At 45.6% G+C, this 21,068-nt stretch overlaps 1 protein-coding gene across 1 annotated transcript in view; it reads left to right on the top strand.

Moving 5' to 3' along the window:
- Positions 1–20,813, top strand: part of LOC149452194 (protein spire homolog 1-like) — a 30,953-nt gene extending 10,140 nt beyond the window's left edge. The window contains exons 5-16 of the mRNA XM_089689661.1: positions 854–913; positions 3,507–3,671; positions 8,594–8,671; positions 10,742–10,880; positions 11,017–11,138; positions 12,014–12,095; positions 12,644–12,844; positions 12,958–13,088; positions 13,502–13,563; positions 16,301–16,328; positions 18,629–18,747; positions 19,858–20,813. Coding sequence (XP_089545787.1) covers positions 854–913; positions 3,507–3,671; positions 8,594–8,671; positions 10,742–10,880; positions 11,017–11,138; positions 12,014–12,095; positions 12,644–12,844; positions 12,958–13,088; positions 13,502–13,563; positions 16,301–16,328; positions 18,629–18,747; positions 19,858–20,068 — 1,398 coding nt within the window. The 3' untranslated portion in view covers positions 20,069–20,813. The remainder of the gene's footprint in view (positions 1–853; positions 914–3,506; positions 3,672–8,593; positions 8,672–10,741; positions 10,881–11,016; positions 11,139–12,013; positions 12,096–12,643; positions 12,845–12,957; positions 13,089–13,501; positions 13,564–16,300; positions 16,329–18,628; positions 18,748–19,857) is intronic.
- Positions 20,814–21,068: the final 255 nt, after the last annotated feature.

Here is a 21,068-nt window from a genome sequence, read left to right as displayed (position 1 = left end):
AACCTAGACATCCTTTGTTTTAGGAAGAAGGGTGTCCTTTAGTGCTGACATTCTAAATCTGAACAAGGAGATTGAGAAACAGATGGCTTGATACAACCTTGGGTCGGAGGTTGGGGCGAGCCGGCCGTGTCGGAGGTTGGGGCGAGCCGGCCGTGTCGGAGGTTGGGGCGAGCCGGCCGTGTCGGAGGTTGGGGCGAGCCGGCCGTGTCGGAGGTTGGGGCGAGCCGGCCGTGTCGGAGGTTGGGGCGAGCCGGCCGTGTCGGAGGTTGGGGCGAGCCGGCCGTGTCGGAGGTTGGGGCGAGCCGGCCGTGTCGGAGGTTGGGGCGAGCCGGCCGTGTCGGAGGTTGGGGCGAGCCGGCCGTGTCGGAGGTTGGGGCGAGCCGGCCGTGTCGGAGGTGCACTGTTGCTAGGTAGCACTGGGTCACCTATTGCAGGAGGTGCTCTTTAACTGTATAGAAAGCCAAACCATTTTGGTTAGTGTAGGCAATGGTTAAGATCTTAGTATCATGCTGAAGGTTCATTTCTGTCCTAGACTCACGGGGAACAAGGATCCCTGCAAAGCAAGAACGTATATCTAACAATTGAAAACAGAACTGGTCATTGGAAAACTCTTCACCCCGTTTTCATCTTTCACTAGTTAACATAATGGTTTCCAAAATCAGTGGAGACAATAACCAGACTTGTAACCCCTCCACCTTCTATACAAAATGGCCTTTTCATTCTGTAAAGTTTCTGCACTTTGCATACTGCTGCCTTTAACTATAAAGTGCAGTAGCTTCTGAAGGCTCAACTTCAAAGAAGTCTTTTCTTTACTTTAGTTTAAACTGTCTTAACAAGATTTTTCTTTTTCCAGAATTTGATGAAACTGGAGACTAATAAGGAGAGCAACAACTCTGTTGTTTTTGAAAATTGGGTAAGATTTAAGATTTTTTCACTTTAGGTATTCTGCTAAAACCTTTAGTTTTTAGTAGGATTTAAACCCAATTGTCGCCCTAACAGGTGAATATTTTCTTGGTTCATGTTTGTGGGCAACTGTAGCGTTGGTTTCTTATCCCTTTCTGTCCTAGTGACAATGGTCACCAGGGCAGAAGTTAAATCTTCCCCATATGGGCACTACATTCACAATTGCTGGAGTAAGTTTTCTGGTTTTATGAAGCTCTCTGAATGCTGAAATAAAGGTTTACTGGCTTTCTTTAAGTAGTCCCTCTTATTGGGTATGTATAACTTCTGTATTTGAGGATTTGCTAGTCGTAAAACTATCTGAGCAATTTCATGTTAATAAATATTTAAAATGTTCAGTTAGTCTAGTCTGTAGTCGTTCTGCAGGTCTATAATTCTTTCAGCTGTTTAATGTAGGGGAGATTCAGATCCTTCCCTGTCTCCAGCTCCCATGAGTGTTTATTACAGGTCCTTATATAGTGCCATCAATTTATGCAATTTATGCTTTACATATTCAAATCGGTCCCTTACCCCCATGGAGTGTATAATCTAAGGTCTTTAACATCCATACATACACATTAAGGACAATTTAGACAAAAGCCAATCAATGCACCAGTATTTTTGTGTGGGAGGAAACCGTAGTACCCAGAGGAAACCCGCACAGGGAGAAGATGAAAACTGTGCAGGTAGGGCCATGGTTGGAATCGAACTGCCAAACCTAATGCTGCCAGGTGGGAATGCTAACCACTTAGCCACTGTGCTGTTGAGTTGGATAATTGAACAAATTAAGGTGGACTGTTAGAAACGGGACTCATTTTCTGGAAGATACTTCAGGTATTAAGGTGTGGTACTACACAGATGAGAACTAGGGATGCACTGCTTTTGGTTTTTATTGGCGAATACGAGTACCGATACTTTCGGGTCAAGTATTTGCTGAGTACCAACACTTTGCACTGCGATTTGCATATACACAAATTGCACTGCAAAGAATAGTATGTGATTTGAACAGGAATGTGATCTGTGTCCAAATCACATGTGGCTTCCCCACTGCTGTGTGATCCAGGCTTTTGTTAGTCATTGGTCAGCTGCTGACAAATCAGATGCCATCTAGACTGAACTGTCATTTCTGCAAGGAAAGAAAAAGCGGCAGGGATTTCAAATTCCTGCCACTTTCTCTCCTCTATCGCTGACTCACAGCATTGGATGCCTACAGGGAGGTTTCCCACATCGCTCCTGTGTGAACACTGGCTATGACAAGCCAGCTATGACAATGTGATTTGGACAGGAGTCACATTCCTGTTCAAATCGCATGCTTATCTTTGTGGTGCAATTTGCATCCATTACTGCAAGTCGCACCACAATGTAAGTACCGTGAGTATTTACACAAGTACTCATGAAAATTCTCATTATTCTCACAGATACTGCTATCTGTGCATCCTTAACCAATTGCCGACCGCAGATAGCCGAATGACTGCTGCACTGCGGCTGGCCAGTTCTGGGTGGGCGTCATATGACGTCCTCCCAGAACGCGCTCTCCTGCGCGCCCCCCGGCGATCTCTGTGATCGTTGTGTCCTACGGGCACAGCTGATCACGTGACGTGGTAAAAGGCCAATCACAGCTGCGTTTTGCCACATGATCAGCCGTGTCCAATGACACGCTGATCACCGGGAAAATGCAAATGTCGGTTCTCGGCTGCACTTTCCTCACGCTGTCAGATCGTGAGGAAAGTACTGCCGAAAACCGGCAGTTGTCAGAGCGGGGATCGGCACCGATCATCAGGGTCACTGATCACCAGTGCCCTGATCGGTGCCCAGCAGTGCCACACACAAAGTGCGCCCACCTGTGCCCAGCAGTGCGCCCACCTGTGCCCAGCAGTGCGCCCACCTGTGCCCAGCAGTGCGCCCACCTGTGCCCAGCAGTGCGCCCACCTGTGCCCAGCAGTGCGCCCACCTGTGCCCAGCAGTGCGCCCACCTGTGCCCAGCAGTGCGCCCACCTGTGCCCAGCAGTGCGCCCACCTGTGCCCAGCAGTGCGCCCACCTGTGCCCAGCAGTGCGCCCACCTGTGCCCAGCAGTGCGCCCACCTGTGCCCAGCAGTGCGCCCACCTGTGCCCAGCAGTGCGCCCACCTGTGCCCAGCAGTGCGGCCTCATCAACGCATATCAGTGAAGGAGAAAAATTACCTGTTTGAAAATTTTTATAATAGAAACAAACTTTTTTTTTTTTCAAAATTTTTTGCACTTTTTGCTTATAGCACAAAAAGTAAAGTGCCCAGCAGCAATTAAATACCACCAAAAGACAGCTCTATTTGTGAGAAAAAAATGATAAAAATTTCATATGGGTACAATCTTGCATGACCGCACAATTGTCAAAGTGCGACAGCGCTGAAAGCTGAAAATTGGCCTGGTAAATAAGGGGGTATAAGTGCCCGGTAGGCAAGTGGTTAATGAGAACCAGTAGAGTGTCATCTGCTCAGGAGTCCCCCACTGTCCTGCCACTAATACTTGTATCTGTGCAAATGGCTTAGTGCAAGCTAAAAGGCTAATGTAAATGTTGGTTTCTGTTGCAGAGTGCCTTGTGGAAAGGCGTAATGAACGAGCTACGTGTCGGGTTGAGACTCTGCTGCTCCAAACGGCACACCCACAAAGCTCGCCCAGTTGAGTATCCACTTGCGCCATATGAGATGTTGATGGAGGACATCCGGTGTAAGAGGTACACACTGCGAAAAGTCCAAGTAAGTTTGATGTCAAAAGGGGGGGATATTTAAGATGTGTTAAGCCCAAATCCAAGCAAAATGTTTTAAAAAATGTGTGGGGGGGGAGACAATAAAAATTTGCGTTACTACCCTCCGAATCATTTCCCAGTCACTGGGATAATCCCTTAACAACAAAAGCACATTGGTGCGCAGAATGTAATGCATGGTTTGGTCATCGCTGCCAATGAGCGACATGACTTTGAGGGAATGCCGGAAAAATAAACGCAACAGTGAGCTTTAAGTGGCAGTCTAGTTTTTTTGTAAATTGTACCTGTTGATCCTGCCAGTAGACCCAAAAGTGAGTTAGAGCCTAGGCTAAACTAGAACATAGACAGGGCTATCATTTATGTTACGTTATCTAGGGCTATCCTATCCAAAGGCTGAACATAGACTTCCCTGCAAGGCTGAACATAGACTTCCCTGCAAGGCTGAACATGGACTTCCCTGCAAGGCTGAACATGGACTTCCCTGCAAGGCTGAACATGGACTTCCCTGCAAGGCTGAACATGGACTTCCCTGCAAGGCTGAACATGGACTTCCCTGCAAGGCTGAACATGGACTTCCCTGCAAGGCTGAACATGGACTTCCCTGCAAGGCTGAACATGGACTTCCCTGCAAGGCTGAACATGGACTTCCCTGCAAGGCTGAACATGGACTTCCCTGCAAGGCTGAACATGGACTTCCCTGCAAGGCTGAGCATGGACTTCCCTGCAAGGCTGAGCATGGACTTCCCTGCAAGGCTGAGCATGGACTTCCCTGCAAGGCTGAGCATGGACTTCCCTGCAAGGCTGAGCATGGACTTCCCTGCAAGGCTGAGCATGGACTTCCCTGCAAGGCTGAGCATGGACTTCCCTGCAAGGCTGAGCATGGACTTCCCTGCAAGGCTGAGCATGGACTTCCCTGCAAGGCTGAGCATGGACTTCCCTGCAAGGCTGAGCATGGACTTCCCTGCAAGGCTGAGCATGGACTTCCCTGCAAGGCTGAGCATGGACTTCCCTGCAAGGCTGAGCATGGACTTCCCTGCAAGGCTGAGCATGGACTTCCCTGCAAGGCTGAGCATGGACTTCCCTGCAAGGCTGAGCATGGACTTCCCTGCAAGGCTGAGCATGGACTTCCCTGCAAGGCTGAGCATGGACTTCCCTGCAAGGCTGAGCATGGACTTCCCTGCAAGGCTGAGCATGGACTTCCCTGCAAGGCTGAGCATGGACTTCCCTGCAAGGCTGAGCATGGACTTCCCTGCAAGGCTGAGCATGGACTTCCCTGCAAGGCTGAGCATGGACTTCCCTGCAAGGCTGAGCATGGACTTCCCTGCAAGGCTGAGCATGGACTTCCCTGCAAGGCTGAGCATGGACTTCCCTGCAAGGCTGAGCATGGACTTCCCTGCAAGGCTGAGCATGGACTTCCCTGCAAGGCTGAGCATGGACTTCCCTGCAAGGCTGAGCATGGACTTCCCTGCAAGGCTGAGCATGGACTTCCCTGCAAGGCTGAGCATGGACTTCCCTGCAAGGCTGAGCATGGACTTCCCTGCAAGGCTGAGCATGGACTTCCCTGCAAGGCTGAGCATGGACTTCCCTGCAAGGCTGAGCATGGACTTCCCTGCAAGGCTGAGCATGGACTTCCCTGCAAGGCTGAGCATGGACTTCCCTGCAAGGCTGAGCATGGACTTCCCTGCAAGGCTGAGCATGGACTTCCCTGCAAGGCTGAGCATGGACTTCCCTGCAAGGCTGAGCATGGACTTCCCTGCAAGGCTGAGCATGGACTTCCCTGCAAGGCTGAGCATGGACTTCCCTGCAAGGCTGAGCATGGACTTCCCTGCAAGGCTGAGCATGGACTTCCCTGCAAGGCTGAGCATGGACTTCCCTGCAAGGCTGAGCATGGACTTCCCTGCAAGGCTGAGCATGGACTTCCCTGCAAGGCTGAGCATGGACTTCCCTGCAAGGCTGAGCATACTTTAACAGATGTAACGGCATCACCTTATTACATATAGTGAGTGATTTACTGCTAGGATCAATGAGAGCGCTGACTGTGAAACTGCCTTGTCTTGTAATTTTTTGCCTATAGTTCAGTCATCTTCAAACCTTCCTCTAGGCCAGTGGTCGGCAAGCCGCGGCTCGCGAGCCACATGCGGCTCTTTACACGCTTTAATGCGGCTCTTGTGTGCCGGGCGCCCGCTCCCCTCCCTCCTCTCGGGCGGCAGGGACTCTGCAGCGTGATCCAAAAAAAAAACAGCCAGGGCAGCGCGCTCAAATGCAATGATTGGCCAGTCTCGCTGCCACTCACATCCTGATACCCAGTGATTGGCTGTCAGGATGTGTGTAGGCGGGGCAGCGTGACGAACGTGAGAGGAGCTAGGCTCCTCTCACAGTCCGCCCTGAAGACCGGAACGGCGCGGGAACACGACGAGAGGAACGCGCGGAGCAAAGGTAAGTGAATTGACACAGGGGGGACTTGGCTTACTACTTGCTACTTACTTACTACTACTATATGAGGGATGAATTACTATAGGGGGGATGAATTGCTATAGGGGGGATGAATTGCTATAGGGGGGATGAATTGCTATAGGGGGATGAATTGCTATAGGGGGATGAATTGCTATAGGGGGGATGAATTGCTATAGGGGGGATGAATTGCTATAGGGGGGATGAATTGCTATAGGGGGGATGAATTGCTATAGGGGGGATGAATTGCTATAGGGGGGATGAATTGCTATAGGGGGGATGAATTGCTATAGGGGGGATGAATTGCTATAGGGGGGATATGAATTGCTATAGGGGGGATATGAATTGCTATAGGGGGGGTATGAATTGCTATAGGGGGGGTATGAATTGCTATAGGGGGGGGTATGAATTGCTATAGGGGGGGGTATGAATTGCTATAGGGGGGGGGATGAATTGCTATAGGGGGGGGGATGAATTGCTATAGGGGGGGGGATGAATTGCTATAGGGGGGGGATGAATTGCTATAGGGGGGGGATGAATTGCTATAGGGGGGGGATGAATTGCTATAGGGGGGGGATGAATTGCTATAGGGGGGGGGTGAATTGCTATAGGGGGGGGATGAATTGCTATAGGGGGGGGATGAATTGCTATAGGGGGGGGATGAATTACTATTGGGGATGAATTACTATAAAAACTTATTGAAATTAAAAACAGTGTACCATCCTATGTATTTTCAGTTTTAAAAATGTGGCTCTCAAAATAAACTTCAATCGTGGTTTTGGCGAGATTTGGCTCAGTTGAAAAAAAAGGTTGCCCACCACTGCTCTAGGCTATTACTAATGTGATTGTTTCAGAAGGAACAACTTTTAAACCTCCACCAAACTAAGCGGTTTCTTCCGATAGTTATTTTGGTCATTGTATTACGTTCAAAAACACAAGCATCTCTGAGGTTTTAAACAGGACAGGATGCTATGTAAGGTTATCTAGGAAATGCCACGTACCTTCTGTTTCAGCTGTAGTTTTATACATTTGTAGTACTACCCTCTGGAGGACCGCTGGACTTGTTTTGGGTCCCCCAAGCTCTGCATGGCTCGGCAACATGCATTTTTCACACTTGCACATCCAGAGTCAGTAATAGTCCTTGATCTGCCTTTGGTTTTATGAATTAACTTGGGGTCTAAAGGTATATGGGATGCCCAAGGAACTGCAAAACTTAAGGACAAACTTCTTCGCAGCAAACTAGAAAAATGTAGATAAAAGAGCAGTAATCAATATATAATGGTGCAGCGCTAAATAAATACTAATATAAGTGACCAAAATCAGACTAAATATAATCAAATAAACAATCTTAAGTGAAAAAGTGTACCAATATTAAATGAGTGCACACACATAATCGCTATAAAATCGATATAAAAGAATAACCCCAATAACAGGGATCACACTAAGTGAACAACAAGTGCATGTGTATACAAAAACACTCTGTGACATTATATATATCCACTATAAAACAGTCCACACTGTCCCAGTATTAAATATCAATTAGTGCTCCACAGCAATAACTCGCTTGTAAATCATAAATCCAGTGCCAACTCGTGAATCCAAAACCATCCGAAGTGCCCCCTCACCTCCTAACAGTGACCACAAGGGCCAGCTCGCCTTAGGGTAAGACGCACTTTCCCAGGAATAATCTTGTCTCCACCAGATGGACCCTCCTGGATATCCCAGACTTTTATCCTCCAATTCCCTGGTACTTGTATTAGTAGTTCACCCACACAGGATCATGATAAAAACAGATAGAAATCCTTTATAGTGTAAATCCGTATTTATTGCACATATAAATCCAAAAAATCCTACTCACATGTCACACAGCAACATCAGGCATTTCCCCATATTATGGGTGCATATGCATGGTTCCAGGTGTACAAAGATGGCCCCCACGCCGGAACTGACGTCACTGCGCACCAGAAGTACTGTCACTGCGTACCGACGCGTTGCGTCACGATCACCACGTGCAGTCTCTTTAAAAAGCTCTGAAATCCCCTTGATTCAACTCCTCGGACCCCAGCAGAATCCTCCACCCAGCTGCACTGGGGGTATCCCTGGGCAAGGGGATTTAAGAGCGAACAATGTAGTCCTGTGCCAGTGTTCCACATAATCTGATTTGTCCTCATCTGGTCGTTTACATTTACGTAAAAGCTGAACAAGTCTGGAAGTAAATGAAATGTTATGTTTTTAAATGTTCAGTACTGAAAGCAGAAATGAGACTATACTTAACATACACAAGTTCAATCTGAAAAGAGTTGAAATAGTTCCCTATTATACTCATGTGACTACTCAGCGCAAACCTGGTCTCTGCAGTAAAATGGAAATGCGGTTATGTACAATTCTTGTGGGGTGTTGCCTCCTATGAAATACTGTAGCAAAATATGTATTAAGATACTAACCTAGCATTAAATGTTTTAGGAAAGTGACCTGTCCAGTAGCAAATCAAGCAACAGTGAGGAGAATGTCATCTTGGAACTGATTCGCTCACTGAAACCGGTAAGTCAATATTTGGCTTTGTGGGTCCCAAGTGGGCTCCAGTCATTGTTACTTTGATGGCACCATAAGCAGGGAGCGAAGGCCACATGCTGAATTTCATGTTGTAAAGATAAAAACATTTATCAATTGGTGTAAAGACTTGGTTGCGGTGTGCTTGGCGAATGGTGTTCAAGTACCCATAAAGCTAAACATTGGGTGTGACTTAGAGAAATGTTTGGAAAATTGGCCTATTGACTATATTCACTGCACACATTTGCCACAAGATGCTTTGAAGAACCATGGGAAAACGAAGGCTTACCCATTAGCTTGAGTCCCTTCCATTGTTTTTCCACTTAACACTCTAAGCCAGCCATTTGCAATCTTTAGAACTGAAACCTATGAAATTTACATGTCTCAGGGCACCCTTGATACTGTCTACAGCTTAAACATTAGCACAATTGGTCTGTAATTATAAAAATGTGAAGAGATCACTAATGCCCTTCATTGTATGACCGAATTGGTTTTTTTGTAATCCTTATATAAAACTAATGGCCAAATGACAATTGTAGTACCCCCTTTAATGTTTAGTAGAAAGGCTTTTCATTGGTGATCAGTCTAGCTGTCCTCACATTGATATCCATTCAGTGATCCCCTGACACTGGATGAGTGAGACCCCTCTTCAGACAACCAAAGAATTGAGTGGTTAAGACAAACCTGAGGTACCCAAACAACTTGAACCCCCTGGTTGAGTGGTCAAAGTTGCTCTGCTAAATAGGTGCTGGCGCAAGCCAACATGAGGGTGCTCACAGCATTCAGCTTATATTCATATGGTTTGGGTCTTTTTCCGCAAAACAGTTGCACAAACCCCTTAGAAAATTATTGGAGTTTGTCTTAAAGTATAACTAAAGACAAAACCCTTTAATTTTAAAAAGAATGATTAGAAGTGATTTTTTTTTATTGCTGTCTGTGCTTCCGTTAGGCTTCACCCTTTGTGCTTTTTATCAGCATTGAAAGTGAAAATAAAAATCCTAAATTTTGGATTGTTCCCCAAAAAGTGAAAAAAATCTTCCAATTGTCCGACTGCTTCTGGTGACCTCTGAGACCCCAAAGGATTTTCAGACTACAGCTCAGTCAACTTGTTTTATTTAGGGGCTTAGCAACTTTGATAGGGTTTAAAGGTATATGGGATGCCCAACTTGACTTGCAGTTATAACTGAGGACCAACTTCGTGATGTACAAAAAGGTAGATTCTAAACTTTCTACTCCAGCCAGTGGCAGTCTCAATAAATAAATAGCATTCTGAGGAGCACCTGGTCCTTCCTAACTGAATTCCCTAAAGGCCCTCAGCTAGGAAATTCCCATCCACCTGGCTCTTTTGCAAAGTACCCTGGAGCAAGAGATTCTGAGACTGCCTGCAGCACTCTCAGGGAGAACTGGTTTAGTATTGCACCCAGCAGTCCTCTTCTGTAGGCCCCAGGGGTATAGAGGTACTCACTGTCCTTGTATCATGTAGTTCTGGGTAAACTGTTAAGACCTCACTGTGCAAGTTTGTCCCCGCTTGCAGGCTGTCCATCACTAGGGGACTGTAAGGTAGAGAAGCTCCCGCTGTCAGCTTTCTTTCCTGCAGACTACAGCCTGGAGATATAACCCCCTTGCCAATCTCCCAGCCCCCCACCCCAGCTACACAGCAGTACCTTTGTAATCGATCTTCCACCTAACTCCCGTCCCCTGCCAAAATGGCTCTTTATATCCAGGGGCAGTTTGACACACTACAAGAACCTAAAGCCTGGGATTGGTCACTCCCATGAATATGCAGATTGATCCTTCTGTCCGCTGGCTTCTGGAAGTTTCCATGGACCTCCAGAACCAGTTGCAGTCGAGGTCAGACCAGGTTCCAGCCTAACCTGGTCTGACCTGGACTTGGGCCCCGCTCAGATATGCTCACTCTGAGTGAGCCATTAGTTACCCAATTCTCTAGCTTCACTTGAGGGTGCTATATGGTACTCTTACCTGCGATTTTATTTAGTTGGTGACCTCTTTAAAGGAGATCTTCATTAAAGCAATTAACCACAAATACCCATTTTGTTTTAGGCCTCAGCACGTAAGCTGAGAGAGAAACCACAGGAGGAGCCAAGTCTACATGAGCTCCTGATGTCTGAAATTAAATCTTCCAGGTCAATACTCAGGTCTACAGCAGAGGGCAAGAAATCTTTTCGCAGGGTGAGTTTTGGTAAGTCCACATCAGATTTTCTACACCCTTTTCAAAGTTTCATATTTGGCTTCTCAAGTGATCATGTTAACTGTTCTTTGCAAAAGTTTTGGCTAGAGTTGGGCTTTAAGGAATACAGAAACTTTTATTTTTTTAGATGAAGAATTAAGGATTGCAGAAAGCCTGTTCTCCATTCCTTCAGACTACCCTTACTATAGATGCCGGCGAGAGTCCAGATGGAATGTGCCAACCTTCGATTTGCAGGACAATCAAGTTGAGGTAAACCTAATTTCTAAGTAATGTGGGGCACCAATTACCCAGATTAATTGGCAACAGTTTGGTAATGTAGGTGTTTGACCTCAATAGTTAAAGCCAAACCTGTTCAGTAGAGTAAAAATGGATGTGCGTTTACGTTTAAAAGCTGGACTCCAAACAGAAATAAAAATAGTTCAGCTATGTAATCATACTGTTTTTAAATGCAAGGAATGAAAGTATCTGGTTTAGATATTGATCTATTGAAGTCATAAAGCAGAGCTCAAAGGCAGGGGGAAGCAGCACAAGGAGCCTATCAGTTGTGTTGCCTTGCAAGGAAATAAAAGTGCTATCAATGGTGAGCTCATTGGTTTTACTGTTCAGTCAGACTGGGGAGGGGCAAGACCTGTTAACTACAATAGTGATTTCCTCCCCCTGCCACAGGACTGTGCTGTTTGGTAGAGCTGTATACATCTCAGGATTGAATGGATAAGTTCCTTGGTAGGTGAAAAGGCTAACTTGTATGTGTTCAGCATTACACCTCTCCATTCATCCGGGCAGTAGAGGCTAAAGGTCTTAAGACAAACCCATTTTGCTCAACCTGCAAGTAGAAAATGACTTCAGAAAAGTCCAATAGAGGCAATATTTGTCCTTTTTCTATCAATGACTCTACAAATGCGCTGCTCCTTTGAGGGAAATTGGTTCACGCTAGTATCCGGTTAATTGTGGACTGGCCCTGGGATAAACTGGTAACCTTGGTTGCCTCAGCATGATGGCTGAACAGCAGACGTCTTGTTACTTTCCCATCATGTTTGGTCAATGGCTTTTGTATAGTAGATGTGGTTTAGGTTATTGGCATTAGGAAGTTAATTGTGGAATCTGTCTTTTCTTGCCATTTATAGGCAAGGATAAGCTGGAACACAGAATTAAGCCAGGAATCCTCATCAGAACAAAAGTTCTCTGATCTAACATCCAGCAGCACAGGTAAGCATTGTCCAATGCTGGGTTGCCCTCCAGCCTTGCCTAGTGAGCTGCCTGAGTAATGTAGGACAAAGCAACAAGTTCTTTATTTCCACTCAACCAGAAGCCCACCCTTGTACTGTAAGCAATAAAAACCCTGTCCTTTAACTCTTTAGGGACGTGAGAACATTGTATTTGTGTCAATGGCATATATGTGACACTGAAACACTCCTATGATTAAGCTTGCATTAAACCTATAGATGACCACCTGACCTGGTTTAAGTGGGTTTTGCATTCTCATAGAATTTGTGTAAGAAAGCAAAACCAAATGAATGACGGCCTATTTGTCAATCACAAAGCGCTAGTCTGCTGGGCACAATATGAAGGGTATTCCCCTAGTACAGCAAAGGACTCATGAGCTGCGTCATATTTTTGGGGCCTATATCTGGGTTGGTGACCTTTGTTAAAACCTGATTTATGGAGAAAAATGGCAGCTTACTCTGTACACGCACTATACATTAACACATTAAGCTTTGCAGTACGTAGTTTGTGAATCGCTCATTGTTTTTAAGATATCTCCTTCCTGCCTGTGTGGACTTCATCACAAGTGGACCTCCGAATGAACTGTTGCTCAGCCCAAGTGGACACCCGAACAACCAGTGGCTCAACTCAAGACAAATTGCTTTCTTCTGAGTCGAGCCTGAAGAGGTTGTCTTTTGGCCACAAGCGGTCAAGCTCCTTTGAAGGCTTTCCAGGGGGAGCACAGGATGAACCGGTATCAAACAAGTGTTTTCATACTATATCAGTACTCTGATATACAGTTGACTTGAATATGATTCGAGGTTTTTGGAAGTTCTAGAAATGGCACTGACACATTTTTTCCCCTAATCTCAGGCCTGGAACTCTCCAAGGGTTAGTCTACCTCCAACAGTTTTGGAGCTTGCTCCTCTTCGTCGAATGATAGTGAAAACTGAGGTGTCGGTCTTCCTGTCCAATAGAGATATTCTAGGGCAAAAGGTAAGGGCAAGGATTATGGGTCGTACACATGGGCGGACTAACAACTCATGGGGCTCTGGGCAATAGAGGATCATGGGGCAACTGTCCTTGCCCAATCCCAAAATTCTTTGAAAAAGGTACCAGGGGCATCTCATGGGGCCTTCTACTGACCCCGGGCCCTCAGGCAGTGCCAGAGTTTCTCAATGGTCAGTCCGCCCCTGATTGTACATGATTTTCAAGAGGCAGAATGGCTGCTTCACTGGTATCTTGATATAGCACAGCTAAGCGTTAAAGTACAATCACTGTGCAATACAATTCACAGTATTATACATATTCCTTATGAAATTGCAGAAAATAAAACAGTAACTCAAAGCTATAAGTGCATTAAATACATTAAAACATTCTGTAAACTAAACAAATCTTCTGCATGGCAGGCTTGTTCAAGCTGTCGGAAGAGGCTTTTATGCTGGCAGGTCCTCTGCAAATTCTGTGAAAGGTAAGATTGCCATGTTCCTGAGCGGCTCCTTTTGAAATGAACCAAAAACAACCAAATGCCACAGGTTAGGAGCTTCTCACTTAACCAGTGAACAAGGAAAAGGGGGAGGGAGGGAAGAGACAATGAACATGCTATAAACGAATCTATAAATTTCTAACAGCAGAAAATTAATGTAAATGAGTCCATAAAGTCCGTCTTGCTCCACACTCAAGCTGCTGCTCCTCAGAGTGAAGTGATCTCTAAGAAAATAAAACAGATCGCCAGACTTAAGTGCAGTAGTATAAGCAGTTTTCCCCTTGTATTCTAGGACAGCCCTAGAGGGAGTTCCAAACACATTGCCCTCAGATCTAAAGGTAGTCCCTCAGCAGCATGGTCAGTTATTTCCTCCATCCAGAGATGACATTTTGCAGGAGAACCATCCTTGTTGCTGGGGCTTCGTTCTAAGGTGACCTGGAAGAGGAGAGAACCTTGGGTCTGGCTTGCTGGTTTTAGGGTTTCTTTACCAGGAGACTTTCTTGAAGGATAGGGTGCAATCCCTTTGCACCCGGGTGGGAGGTGGCCTGGTCCCGCCTACCATCAGAGCCCTTTGAGGGACAGGAGTGATGGTGTGGCATCCCCTTGGCAGTGTGGCTTCAGGACAGCTTTGTCCATCATAATCTAGACCTAATATGCAGCCTGCATTAGGCTTTTGTGAGGAAGGTCCTCCAAGCAGTTGTCACCCACAGTCTGAGTACTCGTCTCCTACAGTAGGGCTGTCCTGGAGGACTGGGGGGGGGGAGAGACCAGTTAGTCTTACCAGCAACTGTTTCCGTAGTCTTCCAGGATAGCACGTACCCACCCTATCTGATTTTTTTTTTTTTTTTGTGGGGGGGTTGTTTTTTCTGTATTTGATACAGCCTTCAGTTCTTGTAGGTAACTGACCATGCTGTTGAAGGATCTTACATAGCTACATAGTCTGGCTAAAAAGACAAGTCCATCCAGATCCAATTTGCTCCTGCAGGGAAAAAAATTCCTTCCTGATCCCACCGAGAGGCATTCGGGTATTCCCTGGATCAACTTTAACTATAAATGTTAGTATCCAGTTATATTCTGTGTATCTAGGAAAGAATCCAGGCCTCCAAAGCAATCCACTGAGCTGGCCACAACCAACTCTTGAGGGAGTCTATTCCACATTTTCACAGCTTTCACTGTGAAGAAACCTTTGTGTTTAAAGATTCAATTTTTTCCTTCAGATGTAGAGAGCGCCCCCTTGTCTGTGATGACCAAAGGGTGAATAGCTCTACACCGACTTCACTATAGGAACCACTGATGTATTTATACATGTTGATCATATCCCCCTTAATCTCTTAAAATAATAAATTCAGTTCCTCTAATATTTCCTCATAGCTGAGCTCCTCCATGTCTCATCAGTTTGGTTGCCCTTCTCAGTACTTTCTCCAGTTCTTCATTGTTTTTTGTGAATTAATGCCCAAAACTGAACCTCATAATCCAGATGAGGTTTTATTAATTTGTACAGGGGTAGAATGATTTCTCTGGAGTCTACCTTTTAATACGAGACTATTTTACTCGCTTTAGAAACTGCAGCTTGGCATTGCATGCCATTAAGTTTAGGATTTGTTTCCTGACCCGGTGAGAGGAGCTCGAACTCTCTAGGGCTGTCCTGGAAGACTACTGGAAAGTTGCAAGTAATTCTAACTCTGATTTTTAAGACAATTAAAAACTCATCTCTAAGAACAAGGCATGTCTACATGAGTGAAATCATGGGTCAGGAAGATGAATGGTCAGGATGCAGCTGTGGTCACCAGCAGGATCAGATGCTGCAGTTGGATGAGCCAGGTAATGGCAAGAACCAGGCTGGAACACAGGGGCACTGGACTGCAAGTGATGTCACCGTTGGTGGAACAGCATGCAGAAGAGCATAGTTAAAAGTTTAAAAGATCTGCAGCGTTTTCCTCAAACCAGAGAACTAAGTTGCAGCCTGGTTCTAGGCATTACCTGGCTCATCCTACAGTGACTTATGATCCTGCTGGTGGCCACAGCAGCATCCTGACTGGCCATGGAGAGCAGTGAGTTTAAATCATGGAGACATGCTTTGTGCTACCTAAAAATGAGTTGCTAGTTGTCTCAATAAAAACTGCTCATATTACTGCACTTAGTCTGGCGGTCTGCTATTCCATCTCCTTTTGAAATGATCTGAAACTTACGGAGTAGGGGCTCTTGGTGCTGTTGCTTTTCCTATTGAATCTGAACCAGTTCTAGAGCCGTTCTGAAGGTGATTGACCAAATATGCAGCTAAGATGCATGTGATCTGATATGCCTGCCAAAAAATTCCATGCAGCCATTTTTGCATGCCTGATAACTCTGCCAGAAAGTAAAGCCAGACCCTGACCCCTCACCACTGCAACTGCTGTATGGTCAAGACCACACTCAACCTGTGACTAGACAATGTAAGCAGGAGCGCAATAAGGTCACGCCTCTGCTCAGACTTGATGCTGCCTCTGCACGTCCAGTGTGACTGGTAGAGGGGATTGCAGGAGACTTTACACTTTCTTATTAAAATTGAATACCAAATATTACATTAGAACAGTAGTCTTGTCTTTCCCTATACCACAGTATGTGTAGTCTACTCATGCTTCCAGGCATAGCTGCGCTTCACTTGTCTTAATGGTCCCCTGAATGTTTATCTGCTTGACTGCCGTAAAGACATTTTCTGCAATTGTTCTCTTTAATTTTGCAGGACTATCTGCCCAGAATGCCGTGTGGAGGTAAATTCTTAAAATTGGGGTTGATTGATTCCATGTAATGCTTTTTCAACTTAAAAACTTTTAAATTTTTGGTTCTTTCAGAAAACTGCTAGAAAGAATAAACATGAGCCCAGTTTGTGGTTACAGTACACATTGGTATATGTGGATTACCATTGCTCAGACGGGGATACATTTATGAAAGTGTATTGTGAAAAACCATTCAATTAGCTAAATATATTACAGGTGCCTTAAAACAAATTGCAGTCTTCAAAAATTAAACAAAAGTGTTGACTGAAATAAATTCCCCCTGCTAGCATGCTGCAGACAGGGACCTTTAATATGTGAAGGCAATGGTCTCTCTGCAAAGATTACAGGACACATGGCTGCATGTGGTTTACCATTGCTCAGATGGGGATACATTTGTGAATGTATTGTGAAAAACCACATAATTGGCTAAATATATTACAGGTGCTCTAGAACAAATTGTGTGCAGTCTCTAAAAACTGGACAAGTGTGAATTGAAAAGACTTTCCCCTGCCAGCATGCTGCAGACAGGGACCTTTGTGTGAAAGCAGTGGTCTCTCTGCAAAGGTCAACATGCCCCTGATAAGTCAGTTTAGAGCAGTGGTTCTCAACCTTCCTAATGCCGTGACCCTTTAATACAGTTCCTCATGTTGTGGTGACCCCCAACCATAAAAATTATTTACCCAGTAATTATAATTCATGAGTGTCGTTTTACCTCCAATACTGCTGCTTTCAACCCAGTAGCTGCTTTCAACCCAGTAGCTGCTTTCAACCCAGTAGCTGCTTTCAACCCAGTAGCTGCTTTCAACCCAGTAGCTGCTTTCAACCCAGTAGCTGCTTTCAACCCAGTAGCTGCTTTCAACCCAGTAGCTGCTTTCAACCCAGTAGCTGCTTTCAACCCAGTAGCTGCTTTCAACCCAGTAGCTGCTTTCAACCCAGTAGCTGCTTTCAACCCAGTAGCTGCTTTCAACCCAGTAGCTGCTTTCAACCCAGTAGCTGCTTTCAACCCAGTAGCTGCTTTCAACCCAGTAGCTGCTTTCAACCCAGTAGCTGCTTTCAACCCAGTAGCTGCTTTCAACCCAGTAGCTGCTTTCAACCCAGTAGCTGCTTTCAACCCAGTAGCTGCTTTCAACCCAGTAGCTGCTTTCAACCCAGTAGCTGCTTTCAACCCAGTAGCTGCTTTCAACCCAGTAGCTGCTTTCAACCCAGTAGCTGCTTTCAACCCAGTAGCTGCTTTCAACCCAGTAGCTGCTTTCAACCCAGTAGCTGCTTTCAACCCAGTAGCTGCTTTCAACCCATTGGAAATGTGTTTTCTGATGGTCTTAGGGGACCCCTGTGAAAGGGTCGTTCGACCCCCAGGTTGAGAACCACTGGTTTAGAGGATTACTGGCAAAATTCCCAGCACCTGCTGATTTAAACATCTGTAGGTCTGACACCGCAGGGGCCGGAGCTTAATCCTGTGCGTCATACTGGCAGGGGACATACTTCCCTGCTCAGGCAGTGGCTGCTCTTTGAAGACCATGACCAGTAAGAATTTCCACACCACCACACCAACTTGTTTTTACAATGTAGCTAGGCCAAGAACACTTGACCTGTTGTGGGTGGGTCTCAGTAACCATACATTTGCAGTGCAGGAAAACGCATGTTAAACGCTCTTCTCCCATAGACTTCTGTGCTGCTCAACATGCATTGGATGAGACGTACCTGAAATATTTTCCAGACATGCTGAAACACACGTGAACCATGCTAATTAAATTCTGGGATGCCAAGCTACATACATCTTGATGCATTATGAACATTGCACAGAGCAGCCCCCTACCACCTCTTCTGGGGTTCCCTGCTAACACTGTCAACTCTTAGTGCCCCATAGCAAACCCTGTCCAAAAGGGGCACCTGTGTGGGCATGCTCCTGAGCCAGCCTTTGTCCACAACCCCTGCTTCCCTCAGGGGAATTGACGGTCAGTCAGGTCTATCATACAGCATCAGTGTGATGCAGCTGTCCCATGTCTCTAACCTCAAGAACTTGAGAATACATGACTGCTGATTGTGCATTGTAAGGTCTTTTCCAAGCTGAGAGCTGTGACGGTCAGTCACCCAAATAGTGTCCTTGGCTTCCTTCTACCAGACTCTCCTCTAATACATAAAAATCCCACTGTGGGAAGATGGCAATCTCAATGGGTTAGGCTGTCTTTCAGCCAGGTAATGCTTCTATAGAAAATGGTTTGAAGTCATTTTAACTTCAATTGTTTTTTAAGTGATGCCTTTAAGTTGCTTTTCAAGCTTTCTGTTCTTTGCAGATGTTGATGCCCCACCAAAAGTGCATGCACTTACCGGTCAGCTTCTTTAAAGCTCTGATTCTCACGCAGCAGAGTGATCTTACCCGAACCAAGGAGTTACTACAATGGAACAATTCCAGGTGATATTTTTGTTCAGTCTACAGTGCGTTCGTAATGTATTCAGACCCCATTCACTTCAATTTAGTTGCAGCCTGATACTACAGTTTAAATTAATTTTCCCTTAGTCTTTCAGGACAGCACCTTGAGACCTCAGCTCCTCGCCTGAGGAAACACCTCCACCCAAAATAAAACACCTGTGACTCCCCTCCGACCTCAGTTTTTGGTGTTTTTTCCGGTGGGGAGACATGCTATGGAGGTTTGTCCAGGTGCTATCAGGGGACCGGGAGGGCCTGGTGAAGGGAGAGAGGTGCAGCTGTGGGTGTATAGACTGGATAGCCGGGTTTTATCCTCCATGGTGGTGCGGTGACAGGCGGGCCTCCTCCATAGGAGACGGAGGGGCTGCACTTACCTGTCAGGCTGCACCCTGGCCCCCACCGGAGGGGGTGTTGGTGAGCCGGGTGTCCTCGTGTCTGGTGTCCAGAGGGACTGGGGGAGGAGTCCTGCTGTCCCACGCTGTGCCGGCGTTGGAGCCGGGCCAGATGCCAGGAGACGTAATTTCCGGCGGAAGAGGCGGGGCTTCTCCCGGGATGCGCCTTCCGGCTGCGGCCTAAAGACACGAGGGGCAGCGTTTTCTATGGTGGTGTTAGCACTGTATCCTGCAGAGGCAGGCGACACAGTATTTGGGCGACCACCTTCCTGAGGATGTCTGGAGCAGAGGCACCGGGACCAGGCGAGGCCAGCACTAGCCAACTGCAGGTAGGCGGCTCAGTGGAGCCTTGTTTTCCCTACCTGTGGGTCCCTAGCTCCAGGGGGTGTTCCCAGCCCTCTTATAGTCAGAGGTGCCAGAGGGGGCGATAGGCCCAGGCTCCTACTCAGTTAAACGGTTTGATTAAATGCTTTGTAAAATGTTAAGTGCCTACTTGTAATTGCTGTCCTCTTGACAAGGTGACAATACAGGTGGGAACTGGCACAGGTACAATGCATGTTCACATAAACAAAACTATCCTGCCAGCATCACCTAGGATTTTAGGGACATTAGAAACGGATTTTGCATGACGTTAACATGTTAAAGCTAATGATCCTTAAAAATGGTTTACAATTACTTAAAACATTTTGATCTTTCTTTCTAGCGTTCCCTTGGTTATGTTTCATCCCAAAAATGTGTCAGAAGTTTCCTTCCACAAATGGATAATGTACAACTGGACTTCAATGTCCATATGTCTTAAGTGCCAAGAGTACATATTGGACGTGATCAAAAGGAATCGGAGCTGCGAGGTCCCTGGAGGAATCTTGAAGTCTCGGAGCATGTCTGTATCTGCTACACCATTCCGAAGACCTTAAACCTTCAGAAGGTGCCAACTTCAACTTCTTTAGAAAACTGGTTGACTACAGCTGGAGTCGACTTCAATCCTTCAGACCTCCTGAAATTCTTATGGCGGTTATCAGAGACTTGATGAGACCAGGGAAACATGTCCTTGGTAAAGGCTTTTTATATTGTTTGTGTGTCCTGTCTTATGACTAGGCCTATCCAAATAAAATGGTCTTGTTTGCTTTGAGATGTTTGTCCAAAAACACATTTTTAGTTTTGAATTTCCCAACACACCCCTGGTGGGGAGAGGGTATATTAACCTTTTTCATTGAAGGTAAAAAATTTTAAGCAATGCCTTTAAAATTTTTGACCACTAATGACATAAACACTGGGTATGTATGGAATGTGCATAAAATTATAAATGTTTAACTAAATTATTTTATTTCATAATTCTAAATATCACAGTATGTAAGAAATTGTAAATATTTTATTATTTTAAATCCCAATTCTTGCATGGTTTTTGAAATAATGCACTTAACTGCTACACTTTTTTAAAACCTCAATTGGATTCACCAGACACAGACCGCTGTATATGGATTTGATGGGACTGTTGGTGACTTGTCCCGGAGAACTTGTTCCACGCTCCCTCTCACTACATGTGTTTTATGGCCTTGTTTCTTGAAGTATGACTGATTTTATTATGGCCTTGTGCTTAATGCTTGAGAGGAGAATGTATATTCTGTCAAATTTAACAATAAAGTGCAAGATTATTATGGAGCTTGTGGTTTTTTCATTTGTCGTTTGCTATATCAAGGAACTAACTTTTGTTAAATAACAGTGGTTTTATGTGCACATTAAAGCTCACTGGATGTGTAAACCCAAAATCCCTCTTTCAGTTTAGCATTTTGCTGAACTGTACATTTTTCACTTTCTAGGGGAAAACTTGTGTTCCCATTGGAGTGACCACTGTCTTCTAGAAAGTGATACCAAATTGTAGTTATCCCCAGAGCGAGTGGTAGGGAAACATTTCCA

The sequence above is a fragment of the Staurois parvus genome, unplaced genomic scaffold (assembly GCF_062004578.1).
Source record: "Staurois parvus isolate SC_StPar_1 unplaced genomic scaffold, SC_StPar_1.0 ptg000490l, whole genome shotgun sequence".
NCBI lineage: Eukaryota > Metazoa > Chordata > Amphibia > Anura > Ranidae > Staurois > Staurois parvus.
Note: the sequence above shows the minus strand (reverse complement) of the source record. Positions and strands in the feature narration are given on the sequence as shown.